Source organism: Aptenodytes patagonicus, chromosome 1 (genome assembly GCF_965638725.1).
Source record: "Aptenodytes patagonicus chromosome 1, bAptPat1.pri.cur, whole genome shotgun sequence".
NCBI classification, from domain to species: Eukaryota; Metazoa; Chordata; class Aves; order Sphenisciformes; family Spheniscidae; genus Aptenodytes; species Aptenodytes patagonicus.
In genome coordinates, this window is record NC_134949.1 from 152078213 (window position 1) to 152100178 (window position 21966).

A 21966-nucleotide genomic window follows, 5' to 3' on the forward strand; every position below is an offset into this window, starting at 1 on the left:
TCTCCTGTCCATAATGACACTAGTGTCTTTTAAAATATCTCAGATGTCCAGAAGACTTGATAGACACTCTATAGTAACAGAAAAAAAAAAGAATACAAGTATAAAAATTTAATCACAGAGCACCATCAACCCTCAACATTGCTTGTAGACCACCGTTCAAGCATTTAACGAAACTTTTAATCGGAACTGCTCTACAGCCAATGCACCCCTAAGGATTAGCCATGAATCACTTAACATGACCTCACATATTGCGAGTGCTCTAGGTACGATTTCTATATAAAAATAATTCTGAAACCTAGCCCCTGAAGATTTTCTACCGAGACAGCTTATATAACCAAGTTGCAAAAGTAGAGAAAACTTAGGGGAAATTTTGAATAGATGAACATTCCTTCCCTGTGAGTGAGTTGCATTTTTTAAAACCTTTATCTTTTTTGTATAATTCACCCAATGAGCATTAAAAAACCCCAAGAGGATTTTTGGGGAGTTTTCTTCTCTCTCAGATTCATGACAAGCCCTGTGTTTTAATACGACAGTTACAGAACCATTCTCAAAGGAGGCACCGTCTCCAAACATACATGGTTGATATTTCAGAGCTGAAACGCTGCAGTGGTGCTGAATTGCCGATAGGAAAGGAGAACAAATCACACGTCTTTTTCTGCTGCACCCACAACAACTTTACTGGAGGCATTCAGACTGCACGTGGAAATGAGAACTGAGTTCAGGTAGGATCAAGATTCCCATTTCAGGGAGCTGCTGCTTTAAAACTGGTCACTTGTAGGAGTCTAAGCTCTGACAGACCTTTTAAATCCCCTCACTCTAGCAGCTTGTTTCCTAGAAAGTACCTCCAGACTATGTAAAGTCCTACCTACCTTCTAGCTTAAGATTGGGGGTGTGAGAGGTTTCACAGTGAATCAGACTAATACACTAGCTACATATTTTGCAAGGTGTTTTGTTTTCCTCCTTAAGAGTTTATTTCACTTCCCTTGCTTGCCTCTACACAATTAGGCTCCTTGAAGGCACTTGAGGTTGCATTTTCACCTGTAGCCTTACTGGTGACTGCTAAATTCCCAGCATATTCCTGCTATCCACAGAAACAAGTGCGGGGTGATGGCAGGCCATTCTCAAATTGGAGACGAAGAAGGGCTGCATGCCTTCCCCAAACTCCTCAGGGGCCACTAGTTTTGCCCCTGTGAGGAGACAGAGAGGAGGCAGTGCATAAACTGCAAAGGAGGCTGGAAAAACCTGAGAGGTTGCAGGGAAAGGGTTTATTTCCTGCAACACATGTGCCCAGGACTTGTCTGGGGGCTAGCATGAAGCAGCCTCTAGTTCCTGTGGGGATTTGGGAGAGAGATGCCACTTGGGTGCAGGGCAGGCTACTGAGAAGGAGAACATGGTTAATAAATTGGGAAGGGGAAGGGGAAGGGGAAGGGGAAGGGGAAGGGGAAGGGGAAGGGGAAGGGGAAGGGGAAGGGGAAGGGAAGGGCCTCTGAGCACTCCTGCAGCCCGGTTTGTGGCGGATCCTGCGGGGGACGCTGAGGTGACACCTTTGCCTGGATTATGCGGCAGGGGCCCTTCCTAGTACCCTGGACAACCACCGGGACCGAAGGCGAGCCTGGTCCAAAAGGTCACGGCTGCAGCTGCCGGCTGTCCCCCTCTGGCCCCTCACCGCCCGCCGTTACCGGAGCGCCGCCGGGGAGACCCTTCCCTCCCCTGAGGGGGGCTCCGCGGCCCGGCCCGGCCCGCCTCACGCGCCCCTGCCGGCCCCCCTCCGCGGCGGCTAACGGCCGCCGGGCCGAGGCGGTTGACGGTAGCCGCCGCCGGCCCCCCTTCAGGTACCAGGGCGCTCTCTCCCTTCTCACGCCGGCCCCCTCCGCGGGGTCCCCAGTGGTGGGGCGCGGAGGGAAGCCGGGGCTGCCGGCCGCCCCGCGCCGTGAGGGGAACCCGGGAAGCGCCAGGTGCCGTCCCGCCGGGTGCCGGGCGCTGGCAGCCGCCGGAGCGGGAAAACTTTCTGCCGGGCCGGCTCGGGACAGAGCCCTCGCCGGAGACCTCCGGCTTCACGCGGGGCCGGGAGGGACAGCGGCGGGGCCGCCGCGCCGGCAGCTCCGGCAGCGGTGTTGCAGCTGGCCGGGGAGCCAGGCGGGTCCCGGGGAGGGAGCGGGGGAAGCCGCGTTTGGGAATAAAGCCCCGGCACGGCGCGGGGGTGGGGGGGAAGAGCCCGCTGTCCTTCCCGGGCGTCGAGTATTTCGCAAACTCCGGCGAGCGGGACTCCAGCCCGCAAGCCCCGGTGCGAGGAGAGAGGAGAGGGGGTGGGAGGAGGCGAGGGGAGTGCAGACTTACCAGGCGTGAAACACCGAGAGGAGGAAGAAAACCGGCAGGAGCTTAGCGGACATGATCTGGGCAGCGCTGGCCAGGTGAGAGGTGCGGCAGGATGAAGGAAATGTTGCAGGATGTTCACGCGAAAGGGAGAATGAGGCAACGAGGTGAAGCTCTTAGCCTCTCTTCCTCTGTATTCTCAGCTTTATACCCTGAAGAAAATACCCCCTTTCACACCGCTCCAGGAAGGGAGGGGGGAGGCGAAAAGAAAAAAGAAAAAAAAAAAAAAAGAAGAAGAAGAAGAAGAAGTGGGACGAGGGGGAAATCCTCAGCGGAGGGGCTGCCAGGGCCGGGTATAAATCAGGCTCCACGGTGTGACAGGTGTTCAGCGGGCACCGAGCTGCGGCGCTTCCCCCTGCCTGGCAATCAGTCGCCGGGAGCAGCGGCGCGGCCCCTCCCGCTCCCCCGGCTGGCGCTGGCCGTGCCCCCCGGGCTGTGCACAGCGCGGCGGAGCCCGGGCCCCGCCGGGCCGCGGGCGCCTCGGGGCGGGGCGGGCCGGGCCGAGGGCGGAGGGCGGGCTGGGGCGGGGGCGGGGGGGAAGGGGCGCACCTCGCCCCCCCCCCGCGGAGCGCCTGTCCCGCGGCCAGCCCCGCAGCGCGGCACGGGAGCGCTGCCGGGGGCCGCCGCGCATCGGAGAGCACCTCGTCCACGCTCCCTGCCCAACAGGTACCCGCCTCGCCGGCAAGGGGGGGAGAGCCGGGAAGTGAACCCTGCCCCCGCCCCGGCGGGCGCGCACACACACACACACACACACACACGCACAGGGGAGAGGGGGAGCAGCAAACTCGCCAGCCGCAGTCAGACGCCAGCCGGCAGCGGGGATTTCTCCCCGCCATCGCCAGCCCGATGCCCCCGAGGGGGCGGCTCCGAGGGGGCTGCGGCGCTCGGCGGCAGCTTCCCCCCGCTGTTTTGGGGGGTGCCCCCACCCCCAAACCCCACACTCACTTGCCGAATGGGGCCCCCCCGGGCGCTGGAGGTGCTCTCTTCAGACGGAGGGAGGGGGCTCGGCGCTGCTTCTGGTCTCGGGGTGGTCGGAACCACGGGCATCCCGATGTACGTGTAGACGCAGACCCATGTAATCGGTGCGGCTCACAGAGGGACCTACAGTACAGTCTTCCACAGACACATAGACAAACATACACAACGCAGCGTGTTTGTGTATGCCTCTGTATCTAGCTCTATGTATGTTTGCATGCTCTGTACGAATGCATGGATATACATATACATGCATAAGTTATGCCTGCAGAACGTAGACACAGAGAAGAGAGAGAGATGCGGTAGACCGAGCTACATGGATTTATGTGTATATTGGGAACTTTAGAATAAATGAGGATTTTCTGCTGTGAGAACTCGGAAATGTGATGGCAGCCAAGTGTGTTCAGGGCAAAAATAGTTTGGGTCTGGACATCGTATGTCTTTCTGCTCCACTAAGAACAGCACAGATGTGATTTTTAGCGACTTCAATTCTCTCCAGGTGTGTGGAGCTTTGCACCCAGGCGTCAGGGTAATAAGAATATTCCCCTTTGCTTTCAGAATCGGAAATGACAAAATTTCGCTTACATGACGGTAATCTGGAAGCAAAAAGCTCTGCTAGAGGTACAACGAGTGATCGTTTTACTGTGGTCAGGAATCTCGGAAGCATAAATTTTTGCTTCCTCCTCCCTTAGACATAGTTCCCAGGTCTGGGGGAGTCGGTTTTAATTATGACATTTTAAAAAAAAAAAAAGTTCTGCTGGAAGATACAATCTTGTTTTTAGAATCACTCCTACAATGATGCCTGGAGAGAGTTCTGTTCCCGAAGTTAGTTACTGAAGGAACGAGACAGCTTAGGGAAAATCCGCTGTGGGCCAGGCAATTAATTCCCAGTCATGCACTTCAGGTTTTTTTCAACCTGAACGTCTCTTTACTCGATTATACAGCAGTTCTTTCGTGTTGACTTTGGCTAATTGCAGTTACTGTGAATTGCTAATAATCACTTGTTACAAGACTTGTGCTCTTTTCCGTCGCCAGCAGAGACATGCAGGTGGACTCCAGGCCGCCTGCTGCCTTGAGAAAATAACGGCCGGAATATCAAAGGGGAGGGAAGGGACGGCAGGAGCTCGGGGCTTGCCTGGATTTCACCAGGAGTAGCTATGCGAACGTGCGCCTTCCTTCAGGCGCGGGCCGGTTAAGCGGCACGCCGATCCGCTGGTGTGAAGTTTGCAGGAACACCGGCGCCGTGGGGCCTGCGGGAGGCGGGACGGGGCGAGCGGGGGGAGCCGCCGCCTCTCACCTACGGGAGAAACTCCCGCCGGTGCCGGGGAGTCCCGGCGGCACCGGGCTCCGCGCTGCCGCCGGCACCGCTTGCACCGCAGTTCGCTGCGGCCAAGAGCGTTTTCAGGCGCCCGCAGGTTTTCCGAAGGCTGATGCTTATGGAAACATCACTTGGGGCTCCGAGGTCGCGGTACCCACGTCCCGGCTCGCAGCGCCTGCGCGTTCGGAAAGCAAGGACGGGAAGCGCCCTGCGAACAAAGCGGGGTTTCGCCATCGCCAGCTGCCCCCGCGCTGGCCACATATATAAAGATGTGCGTATTCTCTCTCTCTCTCTCTCACACACACACACACACGCACAGGTCGGATAAATAAAAGCCTAACCCGTCCCCGGCGTCCCTGCCGGGGAGCCCGGCAGAGCAAACTGCTGGGGAGGTGCTGCAGCGGCGGCCGCCGCCGTCCCGGGCGGAGCGGGCTGCGGCCGCCCTGGCCGGGGTGCTCTGCCGGCAGCGGCTTGGGGCGGGGGAGGCCGGGCCGCGGCAGGGACCGCCTTCCCCTCTGCCACCGCCCGGGTGGGCGGCACAAGTAGGCCAGATGGTACCGTGGCAAAAACACCCGGGGGAGAGACGCACCGGCGGCGATTTGCAAAGAGCGATGGCGAGCCCGGGTCCAGCGCCGCCTCCCGGGCCGGGGAGCCGGGCGCTCGGCAGCCCTGCGCCGCGGGGACCGCCGACCCCCTCCTCTCTGCCGGGGGTGGTTTCCCCGCAGCGGCGGCTCCGCCCGGCGCCGCTCCGCCTCTTCCCCCCGCCCTCCAGCCCCGTCCCGCCCTCGCCGCCTCCTCCCGCGGCGGCGGGATCCTCTGGCGGCGGCTGCGGGAAGCGCGGCGGGACGGGACGGGAAGGGAAGGGGCAGGGTTGTGTGTCCCCCCCCGCCTCCAGCCAGCGGCAGAGCACTCGGTTACCCCTGTTCGGTGGCCGTGGGCCGTTACCGGTGCCGTATGCGGCCATGAAGTCACCCAGCCCTCCGGGAAAACCCTCACAGTATTAGACTGACTACTCCCCCCTTCCCTTGCAGCGTGACAGCAAGCTCCAAGGCTCGAGTGGAGCTTTATGGTTCATTAATTATTGCCTCCTTCTCCTCAGGCTGCAAGGAAAGAGAAAAGGTCCTGATTTTCTTTCTGTTTTCCTCAGTGGGCTATGTGTTAATACCAAAGGAATACTTCAGCACCACTCTTTATTATACCTCATCCCTTGGTCATTTCCGCTTTTCCTCTTTTCTTCATACTCACGTGCTTTTCTCTTAATTTTAAGCATGCTCTCTGCCTTTGCTGAGCCTTTTCAAATTCTGTATTCAGGTAAGCATCAGGATTATCCTGCACATGCTTTAACAAAAGAACATTTTATCACACCCAGTAATAATACTAAAATGTTTGTATTCTTTAGCGCAATAAAATGGATCCACAGTTTGACTTACCTTTCACCACATTTTCACAGAGGATGACTATCTTTTCAACCTGAGGGTTACCAGAAGGATACCTTTGTGCTACTTCGGGGGGGGGGGGGGAAGTAAGAGCCTCCGAAAGCAGCTGTGCAGGGAGCTAGTTGCCATAAATAATGGGGGAAATGCAGAGGGAGGGAATGGGGCTCACAGATCAAGTATCTCACTTGCTAGAACTGGGTGCTCCCTTTCTTGCACTGAACAGGTTCCTGAAATTGTGCACCTGAACTCTTCTGTGATTAAATGTTGAAGGAGAGTCCTCACTGGTGGCTTTCCTGGCATCCCGGTGACTGAGGCTGCCACCTACCCCACAAGCAGCACAGGAGGGAACTGGGGCCGCTCTGAGACAAACAGGGAAGGGGCCGAAACCTGTCTCCTACAGCTCCTGGAGTCCTCCAGCTGGAGGCAGTTTATTCTGGCTGAAGATCACTGTCGCTCCCGCCGGAAGCACTCTGCTTTGTACAAATAACTAAATCTGCCTTGAGGTTGGAAGTTGAACCTCAGACATCCAGACACTTTCTGTGTGCCCTCAACTCTGTCCTTCAGCATGGGGCACACCACTCTCTTTGGCCCACGGGCAGGGTATGGAGAATCTCTCCTGCCGCTGCTGTGCTGCAGCTCTTCAGCAGCGTTGCGTATGCTTGCTTGCAGAAGCACGGGCATCGAGGGCAGGCAGGCCTGGACCTCTGGGGCCAGACGACCCCTGAGCAGTTGTTCTGAGGACGTCAGTAACACCAGCCTGCAGTGAATGAAGAACTGAGCTCAGATCCACTGAGGCCAAGACTGCTGTGAGTGGCTGGTTCCAGCCTTTGTTATTATCTATGTGACAAGTTACGCGGTATTTTTTGTCCTATGTGTAGTACATCAATTTTTCCCACCTACATATGCAACCTATCATTGTCAGTCCAGTGCACTGCAATCTATCAGTATTTCTTAAGAACTCTCCAAATTCATCTAACTGAAATGAGTTGGTATCTTCAATCAATGTTCTTAATTTCCTTTTCACTTTGTTTTTAGCCAGGGCAAATTTAAACAGCAACTTTTAAGGCATGATGACTGTGAGAAATGATAATTGCTTTTGAGGATGGCAATGAAAAGGCAAATAATGCAGTACAGAATGGGACACTTACACTTGAGTCTAAATTAGTGGTAATCCTAGGAAGATCCTTCGGAAGTCCTTTAGGCTTCATAAAATCTAAATTCCATTCTTTCTGTCTTTCTCAAAATTGAACAAATGTCCATAACAAAATAGTGGAAGATGCAAAACTGGTAAGGTGAGGATGTCATCTGAGACTGTCACCATGCAGTGGCCATATTTAAGTGTTTGCAGTGACATAACAACATATAAAAAGCCAGGAAGAATTCAAGCAATTTGATCAAACGCTCCTTTAGAATAATTTAGGTTCCTCTGAACATTTCAGTGTCAGTTCCAATCTGAGGAGCAAGGGTGTTAGGGGAAATATATCCTTATTACAAAGAACATTATCTCCAGATTTAAAAAACAAATAGCTGTGCAAGTGCTACATTCATCTTGTCTGCATAAACTGAATAACAAGGCAATTTCATTCAGTTTTCTTGAAAGTTTAAATTATACATTCAGCAAGAATTTTTGAAAGACAAGATTATTTCATAAAATCCTTTCTTTCTCAGTTTTGTACAAATATGTTTAGTTATTCCACGGAGGGCATATCCATTTAGAAAAAAGCAGAACGCAATTGGAGATAACAGAAGAGAGCTAAGCTTTAGAAAATACATTGTTGCCTAAATTCATCCTTGGAGTAAGCTGGCACAGCTCAAATATCAGAAATAAAAACCTTTTCCATTGTATTTGACTTGTTCTTTCATTCTTAATGGGCACAAGTGAAGAAATTTGGCAGTAGAACTGCACACACTTACTCTCCAGTGCTGAATTGTTGTAATTCACTTTCCAACTCCTTTTTCATGAAATCATACAGGAAAAGCCCAATGACAAGCAATTCCTATTTATTACTCTCTTTGGCCATGACTAAGCTGTGAAGTAGATGTGCCCCGCAGGGTCCCAGCTCACCCATACTGGGGACAGTGACACAGCTCACCCCACTCCTGAAGGCCCAGGCTCCTTCCAGGGAAACCAGAGGAGGTTGATGCACATCCAGATACCGCCCCAGCCTGGAGCAGGACAAGGCCAAGGTGTTTACTTTGAGGCAGGATCTGGGAAATGCTCCCATCTCCCACAGTTCAGATGCCATCAATGAGTAATGGTCTCCCACACAAACAGTTCCACTGACTGCAGAGATTTAAATTGTTAGGTGTTGTGTATTGCGAGGCAGTGGCATTTAAGTATTCCAGCCTGGAATCGATCGGCTTATTGAAGCATCTCCCAAACTATGGGACAACATCTACTGTTCAGGCAGGAGCACACGCTGCGAGGTGGCTTCTTTTTCTTCTATCATTTCAGTTCTCAGCATGGATTAGGAGTGCGTGGGCTTCTCCGAGAAACGTAAGATAGATGGTTTCTTCAGGAAATTTCAACCTGGTTTAGCAAATCCACGATAACAGAATGAGCTCTAATCATTATTTTCTGCCTTTACCTTCAAACACAGAAAGCGACAGTCAATATAACTGGAAGAGATTTATGTATAAAATATCTGTGGTGTCATATGCCTTTGGCAGGTAATTATCAGGTCCTCTACACATCAGGTAAACTCCAATAAACTGTTTACCAAAGTAAAGCAAAGGGCCTGATCCTGCGACCGTGCAACTCCACTGTTTGCAGGTAGTTCCATATTCAGTGAAGGCAAGGAGCCTCTCCATTTAAGTAAAACTGGTCAGATTTAGAGGTCCTGCCACTGAGTCCTGCAATGGACACCGGAAAATGATGCTGAGCCATTCAGGGTAAGAGTCAGGCTTGGGTGTAAGCAAATAAAACAAGCATGGTAAACCCTGCAGGGCAAACAGAATGGCTCTGGACAAGATGCTGTAAAGATGGCTCTGAGTTTCTCTTTTGTGTAAGGAAAAGCCTCACACTGGAGGCTTTTTGTGGAAGTTTGAGGAAAGAGAAAAGCAATTTCTTGTGATTCTTTCTCTTTCTTGTTTTGGGATTCCTGTGTATTCAGACATCCTTTTACCATGCATGGTGTCCTCTGGAGGTTTGCAGATTGCTCATAGTTTTCAGCAGTGTAGTAAATACAGCCTCCATATTATCCCAGAAGCACCCTGGTGCCACTTTCACAAGTACTCAGCGGCCTAAGGGTCTGACTAGGCATTCCTGCACTCCAGCCTTCTCTTGCAGAAGAACATATGTTGAGTAGCTGTACGGGGTTAGGACAAAGGTCTGGATAGCGCAGTATCCTTCCCCTGAAAGTGGCCAGAAGCAGATGTTTTTTGGGAAGAATAAGAGGAACACAGCATGTATATATGATATTCCTTCCAAGTACTCCTCTAGCCTCTAGCAATCAGCATCTCAGGAACCTGATATAGTTTCTATTTAGAGAACTGTGCAGAAGTCCCACGCTCCAGATTGAACTTGAACCCACAGAACCTGGCTTTGGTCAGTGACTGTCCCATTAGTTCCTTAATCTTTGGAACATTGCTGTCCAGTAACGGTTTTTATTTTAAAACCCTTCAACTACCTAATCTTCCTGTGGAAAACCCAAACCCAAACCCAAACCCCAAACCCAAACCCAAACCCAAACCACCATCTTTTTCACGTAACTTGTATGTTTGATATCTGAGGGGAAGAAGTGTTAAGTAATGTTGATATGTATGAACAGAATCCAACTTTACAATTGCTAATATTATCGTAAATAATAATGTGTGATAAAAAAATTTGAGCCTGTGCCACCTGTAGGCTGCGAGAATGGTTGGGAAGAGAATTGACCTTACAGGTACTGATTCATACCTGCTAAAACCATGGTAGCATGTGTACATATGGGATCAAAAAAAGGGCAAGTCATCACGTGGACTATCTCCTGATGCATCGTCATCAGCCCACCCATCATCCTCAGACACCTGGTTGAGCAAGATTAGTTTGGTGCTTTATGCTGTGTCACTGGTGTTGTAAGAGTTACATCTCATCTGTTATTCTGGTGAGACTGGAATTAGCAAGCTGTTGGTAAACTGATTCCTAGGAAGAAGCCTTGCCCATATGTGTTACCCAGCACACATCCATCTGCCATGAGTGTCAATGGCAGGCCCCATCATCATCAACCACAGGAAAGAGCCGAGGACAGTGAGCAAACACTCATATGTAGGGCTGCAGGCAGTCTCCTCAGTGATTAACAGTAAGACCCTACCATGCCGCTCATTTCATGGTCACTTTGCCTTGCCGCAGGACGAATGTGCACTCATACCAAACGGTTAGACGAAAAGTTCCCCAGGTGTGCACATCCCGACTAAGAGCAGTTGTTGTGTTTGCTAGTCCTGACAGCAGATTGGGCTCACCTCTCCTCGACTGGATATTCAGCCTCCAGGAGCCCAGCACTGCATTCATTGTACATCTCTATGGCCATAGAAAGAGACAGAAGAAACTGCAGCTGAGAAGGTCTGTCTTGCATATGCAGAAAGATCTGCTCCCCTCTGCCAGTCGCCAGGTGTTTTTAGCTGTTTCGGAGGTGCTCAGTGAGTGAATCACTGGGGACGCCCAGTGCAATGTTGTGTGCACTTCACTGCACTGCGTCCCTGTTGCACTTGGTGAGGAGATCTTGTTGGCTCCTACCTTTTCGCGGGAATAACCTGCATGCAAGAAAAGAAATAGCCATGGGGCTGTAGGAAGTTTTGCCTTCCAACAGGCCCTGCAATTTTTCACTGTTTTTGATCCCCAAAGGGCTGGATTCCTTGCATTCAGATACCATTATCCCACTTTTAAAAACAAAGAAATGACGAACAAGGAGGTGTGTGGCTGCCCAAAGCCACGTGGGAAGCCAACATGGAAACAGAGATCCAAATCCTCAACTTGGCTCTGGGTAGCACTGTAACTAATAGATGGGCATGCCCCTCCCTCGCTCCTCTTTACCAGCTTCCAGTCACCTGCTCAGTCCCGTGGCTTCTTTGTGGCCACTGAGAATTTGCAAATTTCTAATTCCACAGCATCAAATGAAAAGCTGCAAAAAGGAATAGATGTGTGAAATTTTTTCTTGGCAATGTTTAGGAATGAAGGGGACGAAGAGAAGATACACAAGAAGCCCAGACAGCTCCCCAGTCCTGGACAAGACCCTCACCTCAAAGTGAAGCACAAACTCTCCTTTCTGCCTCGAACAGAACATGGGGCTGATGCTCCATAGCAAAATAGCACCTAATTCTGAAACATCCCGATTCACTGTATTCACTCAGTATGTACCTTTCTGGGCAACAGTGAGGATGCGTCATGCACGCACATGTGATCGAGTGCGTGCGTGTGTGCTTCCCAATTAATTCTTCCAGCTCTTGTGGTGATTTTTTGGTCTCTCTCAAAGGATAACCAGTATAAGAATGACATTTTGCAATCAAATGTTGAATGCATTTTTTATTTAAACATTAAGATTAAATTACAAAAGCTTCTGGAACAAGGAAAGGATGCCAAGAGGAAAGAGCTGAAAACTCAGATTGCATTTTCTCATTCATTGTGAAAGCAAAACACATTGGCAGCAGCAAGGCGTTTTATAGAAAAGTTTCAGATGGACAGTACAAAGACCTTTCTGTCAATATTGTCACTGAAACACCTTGCTGTCATGAAGCACGTCTTTTTTTCTGATCACACTTCTTAGTGTTGGCTGATTGGTTTTCACTGTGGGAAACAAGTAATAATTATTGCAGAATTACTGTAATTCTTTACTGTTAATCTCTGCTAATATAACGCAATCTTCTTCTTGGGAAAATGTCCAAACATCATTTACTTTACCCTAATAAAAATGTCTACTACTGTTGTTAAAAGTTTTATTTGCACAAGTATGTTCCTAATCTATGTTAATTTCATGCAATGCATCTCTAATTTTTGGAATAAATACTGAGAATCATTTGAGAAAGTTCCTTGGAATGCAAAATCCAAACAAACTTCACATTTTCTTTTAAGGGCAAGATTCCACCACCTTTATTTACACAAGTAGCATCCTGCTCCCTATGTTACTTCACTGCAAGCTAGAGGCTCAAGCAGTGAAAATCAGCATAGCCCCATTAGGATTTACTGCATTGTATTAACTTCCAATGAAAATTGGGCTGAGCAGTTTTATCTGTGGAGTAATGCACTACCTATAACCAGTAAAGGTGCTCGAACATAGCCCTACACTTAATAATTTGGCACATTTACAACCGGCGTTACTCAGTAACTTATCAGATGACAATAGTGGAGCTCTTCTGTAAAATATACGTTAAGCCTACATTTGTATGACTGTACATCTGAAGTATAAAAACCACGATATGTAGTACACTTGAACAGTTAAAAAATATAACTTATTTTATTTGTAAACTATCAATGCAAGATACTCAGCAGCAAAGAAGCCATGTTCAATGTCTTCTGATCTTTTATAAAGATCTGTTGCTGTAAGTAATATAATCGTCTCTGAAACATCTGAGGTTACATGTAGAAACAATCAAGGCAATATTATTTGTACATATTATTAAACATGCAAAAAACTTCCTGAAGAATATTGCCCAAATGTAGAAAGTCATCTGGATCCCAAATTTTCCTTGGTAGCATCTGCTTTGTAAGTATGGCTCACGTGGCTTTAAGAGTCCTTCAGTTTATTTTGGAGAATTGGCACCTTTAATAACAGGCTCCCTATTCAAATATGTGGCCCAGTAAACTAAGTTAAAAGTTCCAAACAGCACCGGGAAAATTATCCGGGACATTTTGTCAATCTTACTGATGCTGTTGTAAGTCTTTTTGCTTTCAGCGGGCTTTTCTTCTGCAGACTTCACTGGAGCAGATGCAGCATTTGAGATGACAGATGGGGCTGAGTCCTTTGGCATGTTTGGTGCAGGGGTCATCTTCCCAGTGCTGTAAGTATTAGTTGATTTATTTCCCAGCAATTCGCGCTCTTTTTTCTGCAGTGTAAAGAACAAAACATTAGACCTCAGGAACAGAAAGTGGAGACATGTTCTCAAGATATTAACCCAAAAATCTAAGTACCGTAATCAATCATGCTAACAAATGCCTGTTGGCTATTCTGACTTTGACTCCCAAACAGCTGTTTCTGCCTCAGTTGTATAGCCCTTACTCAGGTTGAACTTTCCCTGACGCCAGAGAAAGCTAAGGGCGGCCGGCCGGACCCGGATCCCACCTGGCGAGTGCATTAGTGGCTTCTTTTGTCAGGGTGACGTGGTCCTGCACCTGCAGAGGTTGCTGCCCCACGGGCCGCTGCCAAGACACGAACCTCACCCTCCTGGCTGCAGCAAGGAGTGTGGCGAAGGGCTCGTTGCCCCTGCTAGCTTGCCCTCTTCGTATTGCTCTTTCAGGATGCCTGCGGGTACGAGCTCTCTCTAAGAGATCATTTGCGAAGAGTCCGTCCTATTCCAAAATTTTCATTTCAGCGTGAAACTAAAAAGTTTGTGTTTTCACAGAACCGCTCTTTTGTCTCTTTTTTATTGGGTCCTGTGGTGGGTCCCTGACTCATGGAGCTCGATGTGAGCTTTGTCATTTATTTGGGAGAGCGCATAGGGAGTGCTCTGCAGAGATATGTTTCATAGTATATGTCTGCAATTATCAGAAGTTTGGTCACTGAAATCCCATGCCATGTGTACTCAATGCCCTATATCCTTCTGAAAACAGTCCACTCCATACAGATGGTGGAGACTGACAGTCTATCTCCATGAAAAGAAGAAGGCATATTTCCTTGCAAATATTCCTCTATAGGAAGGTGAAAGTATGTCATGAGGTAATTAAGTATCTTTTTCACGAAGAAGCTGAAAATTGTCCATTCAGTTATTTGAGCTATGCTGAATAACTGCTTTTTATTCTAGGTATTTAAAAAATGTAAGGTAAGCACCTTGATTTTAGCAGCTTCCAGGGCTTTTTTGCCATCCCATGCCCAACTCCTCTTGGTGAAATAGTTGACTGTTGCAAATTCAATCAATGCAGAAAATACAAAGGCATAGCAGACAGCTATAAACCAGTCCATTGCAGTAGCGTAGGCCACTTTTGGCAAAGAGTTACGGGCACTGATACTTAAGGTGGTCATGGTGAGGACTGTGGTTACTCCTATAAAGGAGGGAAAAAAAAAAAAAAAGAGGCAGAGATCAGTTTGGTAGCCCTTACGAGATCCCTAATGAGTTATGAGCAGGCCCCAATTCAGCACAATACCTAAGAAGGCCACATGAAGTCAGTCAGTGTTTGCATATTACGGTCCGAAAGAGTAAGATACTTCGCTCACTGAGAAAAAATACAGGTGCTTACTTCTGTGGTGTTCTGGTTATCTCTAGTTATAGTGTATCTAAATAAGTATTTTTAAGGGTAACACAAACCCAGCTGTTACATAAACCAAAACCTTACTGGTATTTTATCCCTGTATGCTGATGCATGGTATGTATAGAGTGTCCCTCATTAACTGGTACATCATAAAATCAGTGAGCAACCCGTTTAGCAGTAACCTGCATAATAAAGCGGGATTATGGATTTTATTTTCTCACATGGGGATTTTGTGTATGAGATTGTTGGCTGTTATTGATTTCCTTGACTGTAGCTCCTCCCTTCACATCGGTCAGTAACTGGCAGAGCTGCCACTACTTTCATCTGTGGAAGGATGCCCCCAATAGGACAAAATTCAACTCTCCGTTACAGCTTTGTAAACCTAGAACGGCTACCACCAGTCAGCAAAGCGATGCTGGTACCTGTAGTCTCCCCATACAGCTTGCTGAACTGATTTGTGATCAAAGCTGCTGACTGATTTCAGTAGGTTTGTACAGAAGAATGACTCTTTTAAGAACAGCTGAACAAAGTTTTACATAATAAACTGTTCCCGCTCCCCTCATTTTTCATGTAATGAAAATTTTGTATTTCATCAACCTTCACTTAAGACTGTGTTTACTTTCTGCATTCTTCTAGTGATAAATCGAGTAATTTAAGAGACCCCAAAGGATTTTCCCATGACAACTTCTGTAGTAAATATACATTTTCTAAATGCAAAATCATATTAATTTGTTTGATGGTAATAGAGATAATTGTCACTAATTAACCTCTACATGGTTTTCCCAGATAAACATCTTAAAACAGATAAACAAAATGTCTTGAAGTGAAATCTGTTTCAAATGCTTAGCTAGAGTATACACAAAATATGATAATACGTATGGGTTTTTGTTCTAAACCATCCAGTATTTTACCTGAGTGGAAAAAAAAACCACAAATCGCACCAATCTGATTCTTCTGTCTTCTGTCCTTAACCTTCATATAATTGATGCTTGAGCAATTTCTGTCATATCTTTACCAAAAAAGCCCAGCCAGTGTTTTTAAATGGATTTTGAGTTTAAACTGGAAGAGAACAAGGGAACATCTAGAACATCTCAAGCAGAAATCTCATCTCAAGCATTAGTGCGCTGTGGTTTTGTTACAACAAATCACTTCCACAAGCCAGACCGATCCTTCCCGCGTGCTGGGGGAAAATGGGATACTCACCAAAGACAGTCCTAGCAGGGACAGATTCTCTGTTTAGCCAAAATGACACTTGCGATAAGATCACAGTCATAATGCAAGGAAGGTACGTCTGGATGACAAAATAACCAATTTTTCTTTTCAGATGAAAATGGGCTGTCATAATAGTATATTCGCCTAGAAGGAGAAAAATGTTCACGTGGGTAAAACAAGGGACGCTTACTGATTTAGGGACTTAAACAGGCCAGCTCCACCCCCCTATTTGAGGATATTGTTCAGCCATTCTTAATTGCATGAAAAATGTCTGGATTTCTGCGCTGTGGAAGACCAGGACTTGAGACAGAAGTGCTGCTAGATCCTGCTAGTCTTCACATTCAGTCCCCAAAAGCAGAAGACAATGACTGACTACTTCTGCTGCACTGAAAAGCTGCAGTCCTTTTATGCACCTGGGATGTCTTGATGTTCACAGGCTTAAAAAATCCGTGTTGCTGGCACTGCCTCAGTCCTGCCTGGTTTTGATTCAGTCCTACAAACTGTCTAACCAGAGTAACAATTAAGGCCATCTACTCTTAGAAACCTGATTTAGCAGCAGGACTTAACCTCTTTAGGGCAACTGTTACTGCCAAGCCATCAGTTTTCAAGAATGAGAACGGGTCCAGACACTCCTTGTGCACCACACTTTAGGGGCTGCCTGTCCCAGTGTTAGTGCTGCAAAAATTGCAGCTTTCCACATGGATCCTGGGAGGTCTTGTTGATCTCAGTACCCAAACCCATCAAATTGCCCCTCCAGAAAAAAAAATCCCCTCTAGTGCATGCAGTTTTCCTAGAATTTGGTACATCTTAGCCCTTGGAAAGATAATCTGTTGCTGGACAGACATTGCACCATGTCTTGTTCACTTGTGCAATTAATATTGTACTGCCTGCATGGAGAATTCACTGAACGCTGCCACAGCAGTGCTAAATTCCATGTCTTTTTTATATGCCAAATTCACAGCATTGCCTTAATCTGGCTTTTGTCAGGTCCTCTAAATTTCAATAAAAGCTTAAAAAAATGCACTCCAAAATGGACGGACCAGCTGTCACCTTCCCTAATGTTTCAGAAAAAATCAAAACTTAACTGGTTCTTTCAGACTGTTCCTGTAAAACCATATAGTTGTTACTGAAGGCTATTCATTGATGGTAACTGCTCCCCACAGCCAAAATCTTGCTAGCTAAAAACAGGCTACTATTTGCCTAGGAAAAATAAGAGTAAAACCAAAATGTAAGAATAAAAAACAACCAACCCCTTCAAACCCTAACAGATCTCCACTCACATTGATACCAAATTAATATAAAAGCATGCATCATTCAGCTGGCTACTGATGAATTGGAGTAATGCCTGTTCAGAAAGATATATTGTCCTCCAAGAACAAAACAAATATAGCTATAATCTCAGTTGCAAGACTTGACTGTTAGTCCCTATAGACCAGCCACAAAAGGAAAACATGTAACAGACTGATTCTGCCTTGAGTGAATAGCCCAAGTTGAGCTGCAGCCAGCATTGCTAAGCAGTTAGATTTGGCAGATTATTTCTAAGTGACAATATGGCTAATTAGCGGAGAACAGGTCTACAATGAAAGGGATTTTGCAGGTATAGCTGCGCTGATATGTTATGCTAGAGGAGCTCCATTATTCTGGATGACGTTTACAGACCTTGTATTCCAAGACTGGAATAGCACAGAAATACCTTACCTGACAGCCTGCCTCAATCTTTATGACTTTCTTCTGGAGTCTGATTTTCTGGTGAAACGGTTCCGTGACGAGGGATGTGGAGATGGACAGGGAATGCTGTGAAACTGGGGAGAAAATCCCCGTGAAGTGACATCTAATTCCCTTCCATTTAGTGTAATTTTGAACCAGGGATGCTGAACATGCTGTGGTCTCAGAAGGAACCCCACTTGCTCTTTATTTAGGAGCGTTCAGTTTGTGGATTGCCCATAAAATATGGCAGGAGCAGCAGGGTCTATGTGCCTGTAATCTGTTTCTGAATTGCTACTGCACTGGGATGTGTTTGAGTCACGGTTTCCCTGCTCGCTAAGGAGTGACAATGTGCATTATTGATTTTGACAGTATGCTTTCGGAGTCGGAGTAAAAAAAACCTGCACAGCTTCAGCAGAGAAACAGGACCCCTTTTTTCCTTTTTAAAATACAGAAAATGAATGCCTACATTTGATGGCCCTCCACAGCTGATTTTTTACCTTATCATTTTCTTTAACCTATCAAAGCTCTTGTCTCCACTGAAATAATGGTATCACCTTGATTTTGTACCTGCTCTTCTCCCAACCGATTATCTTCTCCAATTTCCCATGCTATCCCTTTCAAAAATGCCTGCACTGGGAATGCTTCCTCCAGCACACTTAGGGCTTAAGAAAACCCCACAGCTTGGTTTTTAATGCCCTGGGACCACTACTTAAAGTAAAGCTAAAAGCTGCCTGAGTTGGCCTTTTGTTTATACAGAACAAAATCCTGGCTCTGTTGGAGTAGCAAAGCTTCCTTTTACTTCCGTAAGGCCACTGTTTATCCTTAGACCATAAGCTTTCTTGAGCAAGAGCTAATTTTTGTTACAGGTTTATGTAGCACTTAAAAGAGAATCCTGTTCCTGATGGGGTCCACTCATCACTGCACAAAACAATTTTAATAACAAATTTAGCACTAATGAAAAGCCCTAGAGCGGGAATGGCTGCATTTCTTCACAGAGCTATGCTGCTGCGCTGCTGCTGGTCTTAAGGGGCTTTTTATGCTTTAAAAGCTGCTACAGTATTTTTTCGGTATCTAGATGATGGAGTTCTGGAGATCATGCTTACAAATTTTCCAGGATCTTACATGCATTCTTCCATCACCATTATGCTGGGATTCAATAGAGTATTTTAATAAGGCTGGACCAGCCCCCAGGCTTGTTTGTTTACTGGATATACCTGGACTCAGGTGTTTCAACAACTATTCTGGCAAGATCCTGACGTTAGATCTGTGACACCGCAGTCCCTGACCGTGTTGACACGCAGAATATTTTGGCCCACAAGAGAGGCCTGTGTCCTTTTCATAGTGATGCAGGGGAAAGATTCATCTCAAGGAAAAATCAGAATTATTTGGTGCAAAATGAAGGGTTGAATGATTCGTTTATTATTTAAGCTTTGGATATTTCAGAGCTCAGGCTCCAGCTGGCAGAAGATAAAAGAGTGGGTTTTTGTTTTGTTTTGTGGCACTGCAGATCCTAAGTTAGCGATGAGAGATTCTGGGTATGGGGAACAGAACTGGGCAACCATTTGCGGAGAGCAGCGAGATCCACTTGGACCCAAATCCCATATCTGATTGTTTTCAGCACTTGCACCACCAGGACATAACAGATATTGGGCCTGTTGGAAGCCATGTGAGGAGTTAAATATCTTCTCTTTTGGGGGGAATGACATTTGGGGATGTTAGTACAAAAAAAAACCCTCAAACAGGTGGCACGTGTAATTTTCTGTGGCATGGCTAAAATGTTCCCAATTTCAAGATTGGTTGGTGAATTGGGAGTGCCAGGATATTTTTTCTGAGAAGACAGCCAAACTTAGCGGTTTGCCTACAAAATCAGCAGAATCCCAAGGATCGGTGCAGGTCCAGCATTTCCATTTAAAAAAGTCTGCTAGAAAGGAGAACATAAATGTCCTATGACATACACATTTTGCCTATGCAGCTGCAAGGGCTGTGTAGTTTGACTTGTGTGTCAGAAAACCCACAAAAGATCCAAGCACTTGGATTTGTGCAATAGCTATTTGTTTTTTCTTTTCTATGTTCAACAATTCAATAGAAGGAAGAAATGCCTTAGATGGCTGTTCATAAGTAACCCTGATTACTGGCCTCCTACGAGCTTGATGAAGTCCAGAAAATCCATCGCTGACTGATGCTTTCCCTGTGCAAAATCGGATTTTTGTATTTTGCTAATCCCCGGTTACAATCTGTGTCCTGCTCTTTGTGATCCACCCTGCAATCAGAATCCAGCCAGCCCAGACGTAACCCGGGACATTAATATAAAATCTCAACATTGGAAACCAAGCATTTATTAGCCTAAATCTTAGGATACAGGAGGGAGGTGGTTACTGGGCAGAAACTTTGGGATTTGTCTGAAGAGTCCCCCGTTTCCTTGGGCTGAAGAGTAGAAGGAACTTTCACAGGCAAAGCTGCAAACTGGAAGTGGCCTGGAGCTGACACACTGGAGCACTCATTGCCTGGGCTGGATGGTTTTCTTGCTGTGAGGAGCAGGACGAGCTTGTAGGATATGCCCCAGTACATCCTCTGGATCTTTTTCTTGGCAACGATGAAGGCGAGAGGGGAGCTGCCGTTCATTGCAGAAAACAACGCGGCTATGATGGTAAACTGGTAAGGAAAAAAGTGTCTTTGCTCTTTAACGGGAGATAGTGTACTTGTCCTTTTTCTGCAGCGGTGGCTGCTCTGACTGTCTATATGCTTCTCTTGACTTTAGATATCTTTGCTTTAGCAACAGCTTTGTGTCTCCTGAAATGGGCAAGGGAGGGGGTGAAGCTCTATAGGACAGAGACGGTGGTTGTGTTTTGTGGCTCCCCTGTGCTACCCGAGGCAAGCTTTCCCTCACTTTGTCTCCTATTTAGAGAGTAAGCGGCAAGCTGAGCTGCCCCCCTCTTTATTTGCCATGTTTGGACAGCTTGAGCAGAAAGCTTTACGTGCCTTCATGTTTCGGCCCAACTAACTTTGTGTGTGAGTGTACGTGTACCTGTTTTCACATCTCCTAAATTTCCTGCGGATAGTAACAGGTTCCTAACTCGATCTATACCTTGACCTCTACAATTCTGCCTTCGGCTCAGGGCCCATCCTTTTTCGCGAGGGACACAGTGCATCACCAGAAGACTCTGTTGTGCAGGCTGCCCCCTTTCCCCTCCCCAAGCCCCACGCAACCGGCAGGGTTGGAAATCCCCTTTCCCTTCACGGCAGGCTATCTTGCTTCCAGGCTGAGAAGCCCCCACGCTGGATGCCACTAATGCTCTCCAGACGAGTGCATTGTGTAACCTGGTTAAGCCCCTGTCCTGCCAAGCCCACGTGACCCCTGTCCCGGCCTCGACCGCCCCGGGAGTTCCCCCGCCAATGTGCACCCAGGGCTGCCCTTGCATGGGAGCCTTAAGAAGCAGGGGGGCACGGCTCACGTGGGTGCCTGGCCTGGGATTAAAGCTTCTTTGCCTCCCTAATGCTGCCACATCTGGTGCCTCCGCTTGCAGCCCAGGAGGAAATGGGTATCCTCAGGGTTTGCACCTCCTCTCCAGCCACGTGGTCCCCCGGACACGCTGCAGAGCCATGCCACAGCCCCCACCTGCCCTCCGCTCCCTCCCCCACCGTGCGGTTTCATCAAGCAAATCATTTTAAAGCAATGATTGAAATGGATCAAATGCGTGGGTGGTGTTTGCCTCCCAGGGTGGTTCCTCCCACAGGGAAATAAGCCAGCAATAGCGCTGGCAGCCTCAGCAAAGGCGGTCGCCAAGAAGCTGCATGCAGCTTCTCCAGTGCTCCTGTTAAATAGCAGGGGCTTGCATGCATCTTCAGTAACAGCCTTGCGATGTACCGAAGAGCCAGCATATAACCCTTTCAGTGTTTCAGTGCCTCTCCTAAACAGCCAGGAACCTGCACGGGATCTCCCTAACACCCCACGTCCCACAGATGCTTCCTAGCCTCCTTGCAAAATAACCGGAGCTGGTGGATCTCCCCTCCTGCTCCTGCTGTCAGCAACCATAGGGTGGAAATATTCTCCCTACCTGTACTGGTACTGATGTTTTCAGTTCCTACAGTTTGTCCCATCAGGTGGTACTGGTTAAGTCGTGAACCATCTTCAGCCACCACCACAGATGTTGTGGTGCTATTAGTCCACACATAGATCACTTCAGAATTGGGGTAAGCATCTGTCGACAAGGGGGAAAAAAAGACGGTGATGAGTAAAAAACACTGTAATATTTCAGTGGATCCTTAAATGATAAATGGTGGGGAGAGGGAAGAACGGAGGAGTGAGAATGAATGGAGAAAAACAAATAAAGATGATATAATCATGTTCCCATATGCCCAGCTCAAAAAATATTAGGTTGAAGCCTTCTAATATAACAGATGTGTGGGACGGTTTGTCAAAGGCTGGAACAGTGGAGGTATAAATATAATCCATCACAACCACTCGATTTGGGAAAGAGCAGCTCAGACCCATACTCACCTAGCTGGCAGCTCCTAAACCCCAGCAAGCTGCAAAAGACATTTTGCTGAAATCCCCCTTCAAAAGGACT

At 47.6% G+C, this 21966-nt stretch overlaps 2 protein-coding genes across 9 annotated transcripts in view; both read right to left on the minus strand.

The window, feature by feature from the left end:
• GABRG3 (gamma-aminobutyric acid type A receptor subunit gamma3) overlaps positions 1-3483 on the minus strand; it is a 331782-nt gene extending 328299 nt beyond the window's left edge. The window contains exons 1-2 of one of the 3 annotated variants that reach the window (XM_076358900.1): positions 3319-3483; positions 2338-2541 (exon numbers count right to left, since the gene is read on the minus strand). In XM_076358900.1, coding sequence (XP_076215015.1) covers positions 2338-2390 — 53 coding nt within the window. In that variant the 5' untranslated portion in view covers positions 2391-2541; positions 3319-3483. Of the gene's footprint in view, positions 1-2337; positions 2592-3318 lie in introns of those variants that run through there. The other 2 variants (XM_076358894.1, XM_076358911.1) reach the window with 2 other exon arrangements.
• An 8104-nt stretch (positions 3484-11587) lies between these two features.
• Positions 11588-21966, minus strand: part of GABRA5 (gamma-aminobutyric acid type A receptor subunit alpha5) — a 60552-nt gene continuing 50173 nt past the window's right edge. For all 6 annotated transcript variants that reach the window (XM_076358982.1, XM_076358990.1, XM_076358945.1 and 3 more), the window contains exons 7-10: positions 21454-21597; positions 15683-15835; positions 14061-14272; positions 11588-13119 (exon numbers count right to left, since the gene is read on the minus strand). In XM_076358982.1, coding sequence (XP_076215097.1) covers positions 12817-13119; positions 14061-14272; positions 15683-15835; positions 21454-21597 — 812 coding nt within the window. In that variant the 3' untranslated portion in view covers positions 11588-12816. The remainder of the gene's footprint in view (positions 13120-14060; positions 14273-15682; positions 15836-21453; positions 21598-21966) is intronic.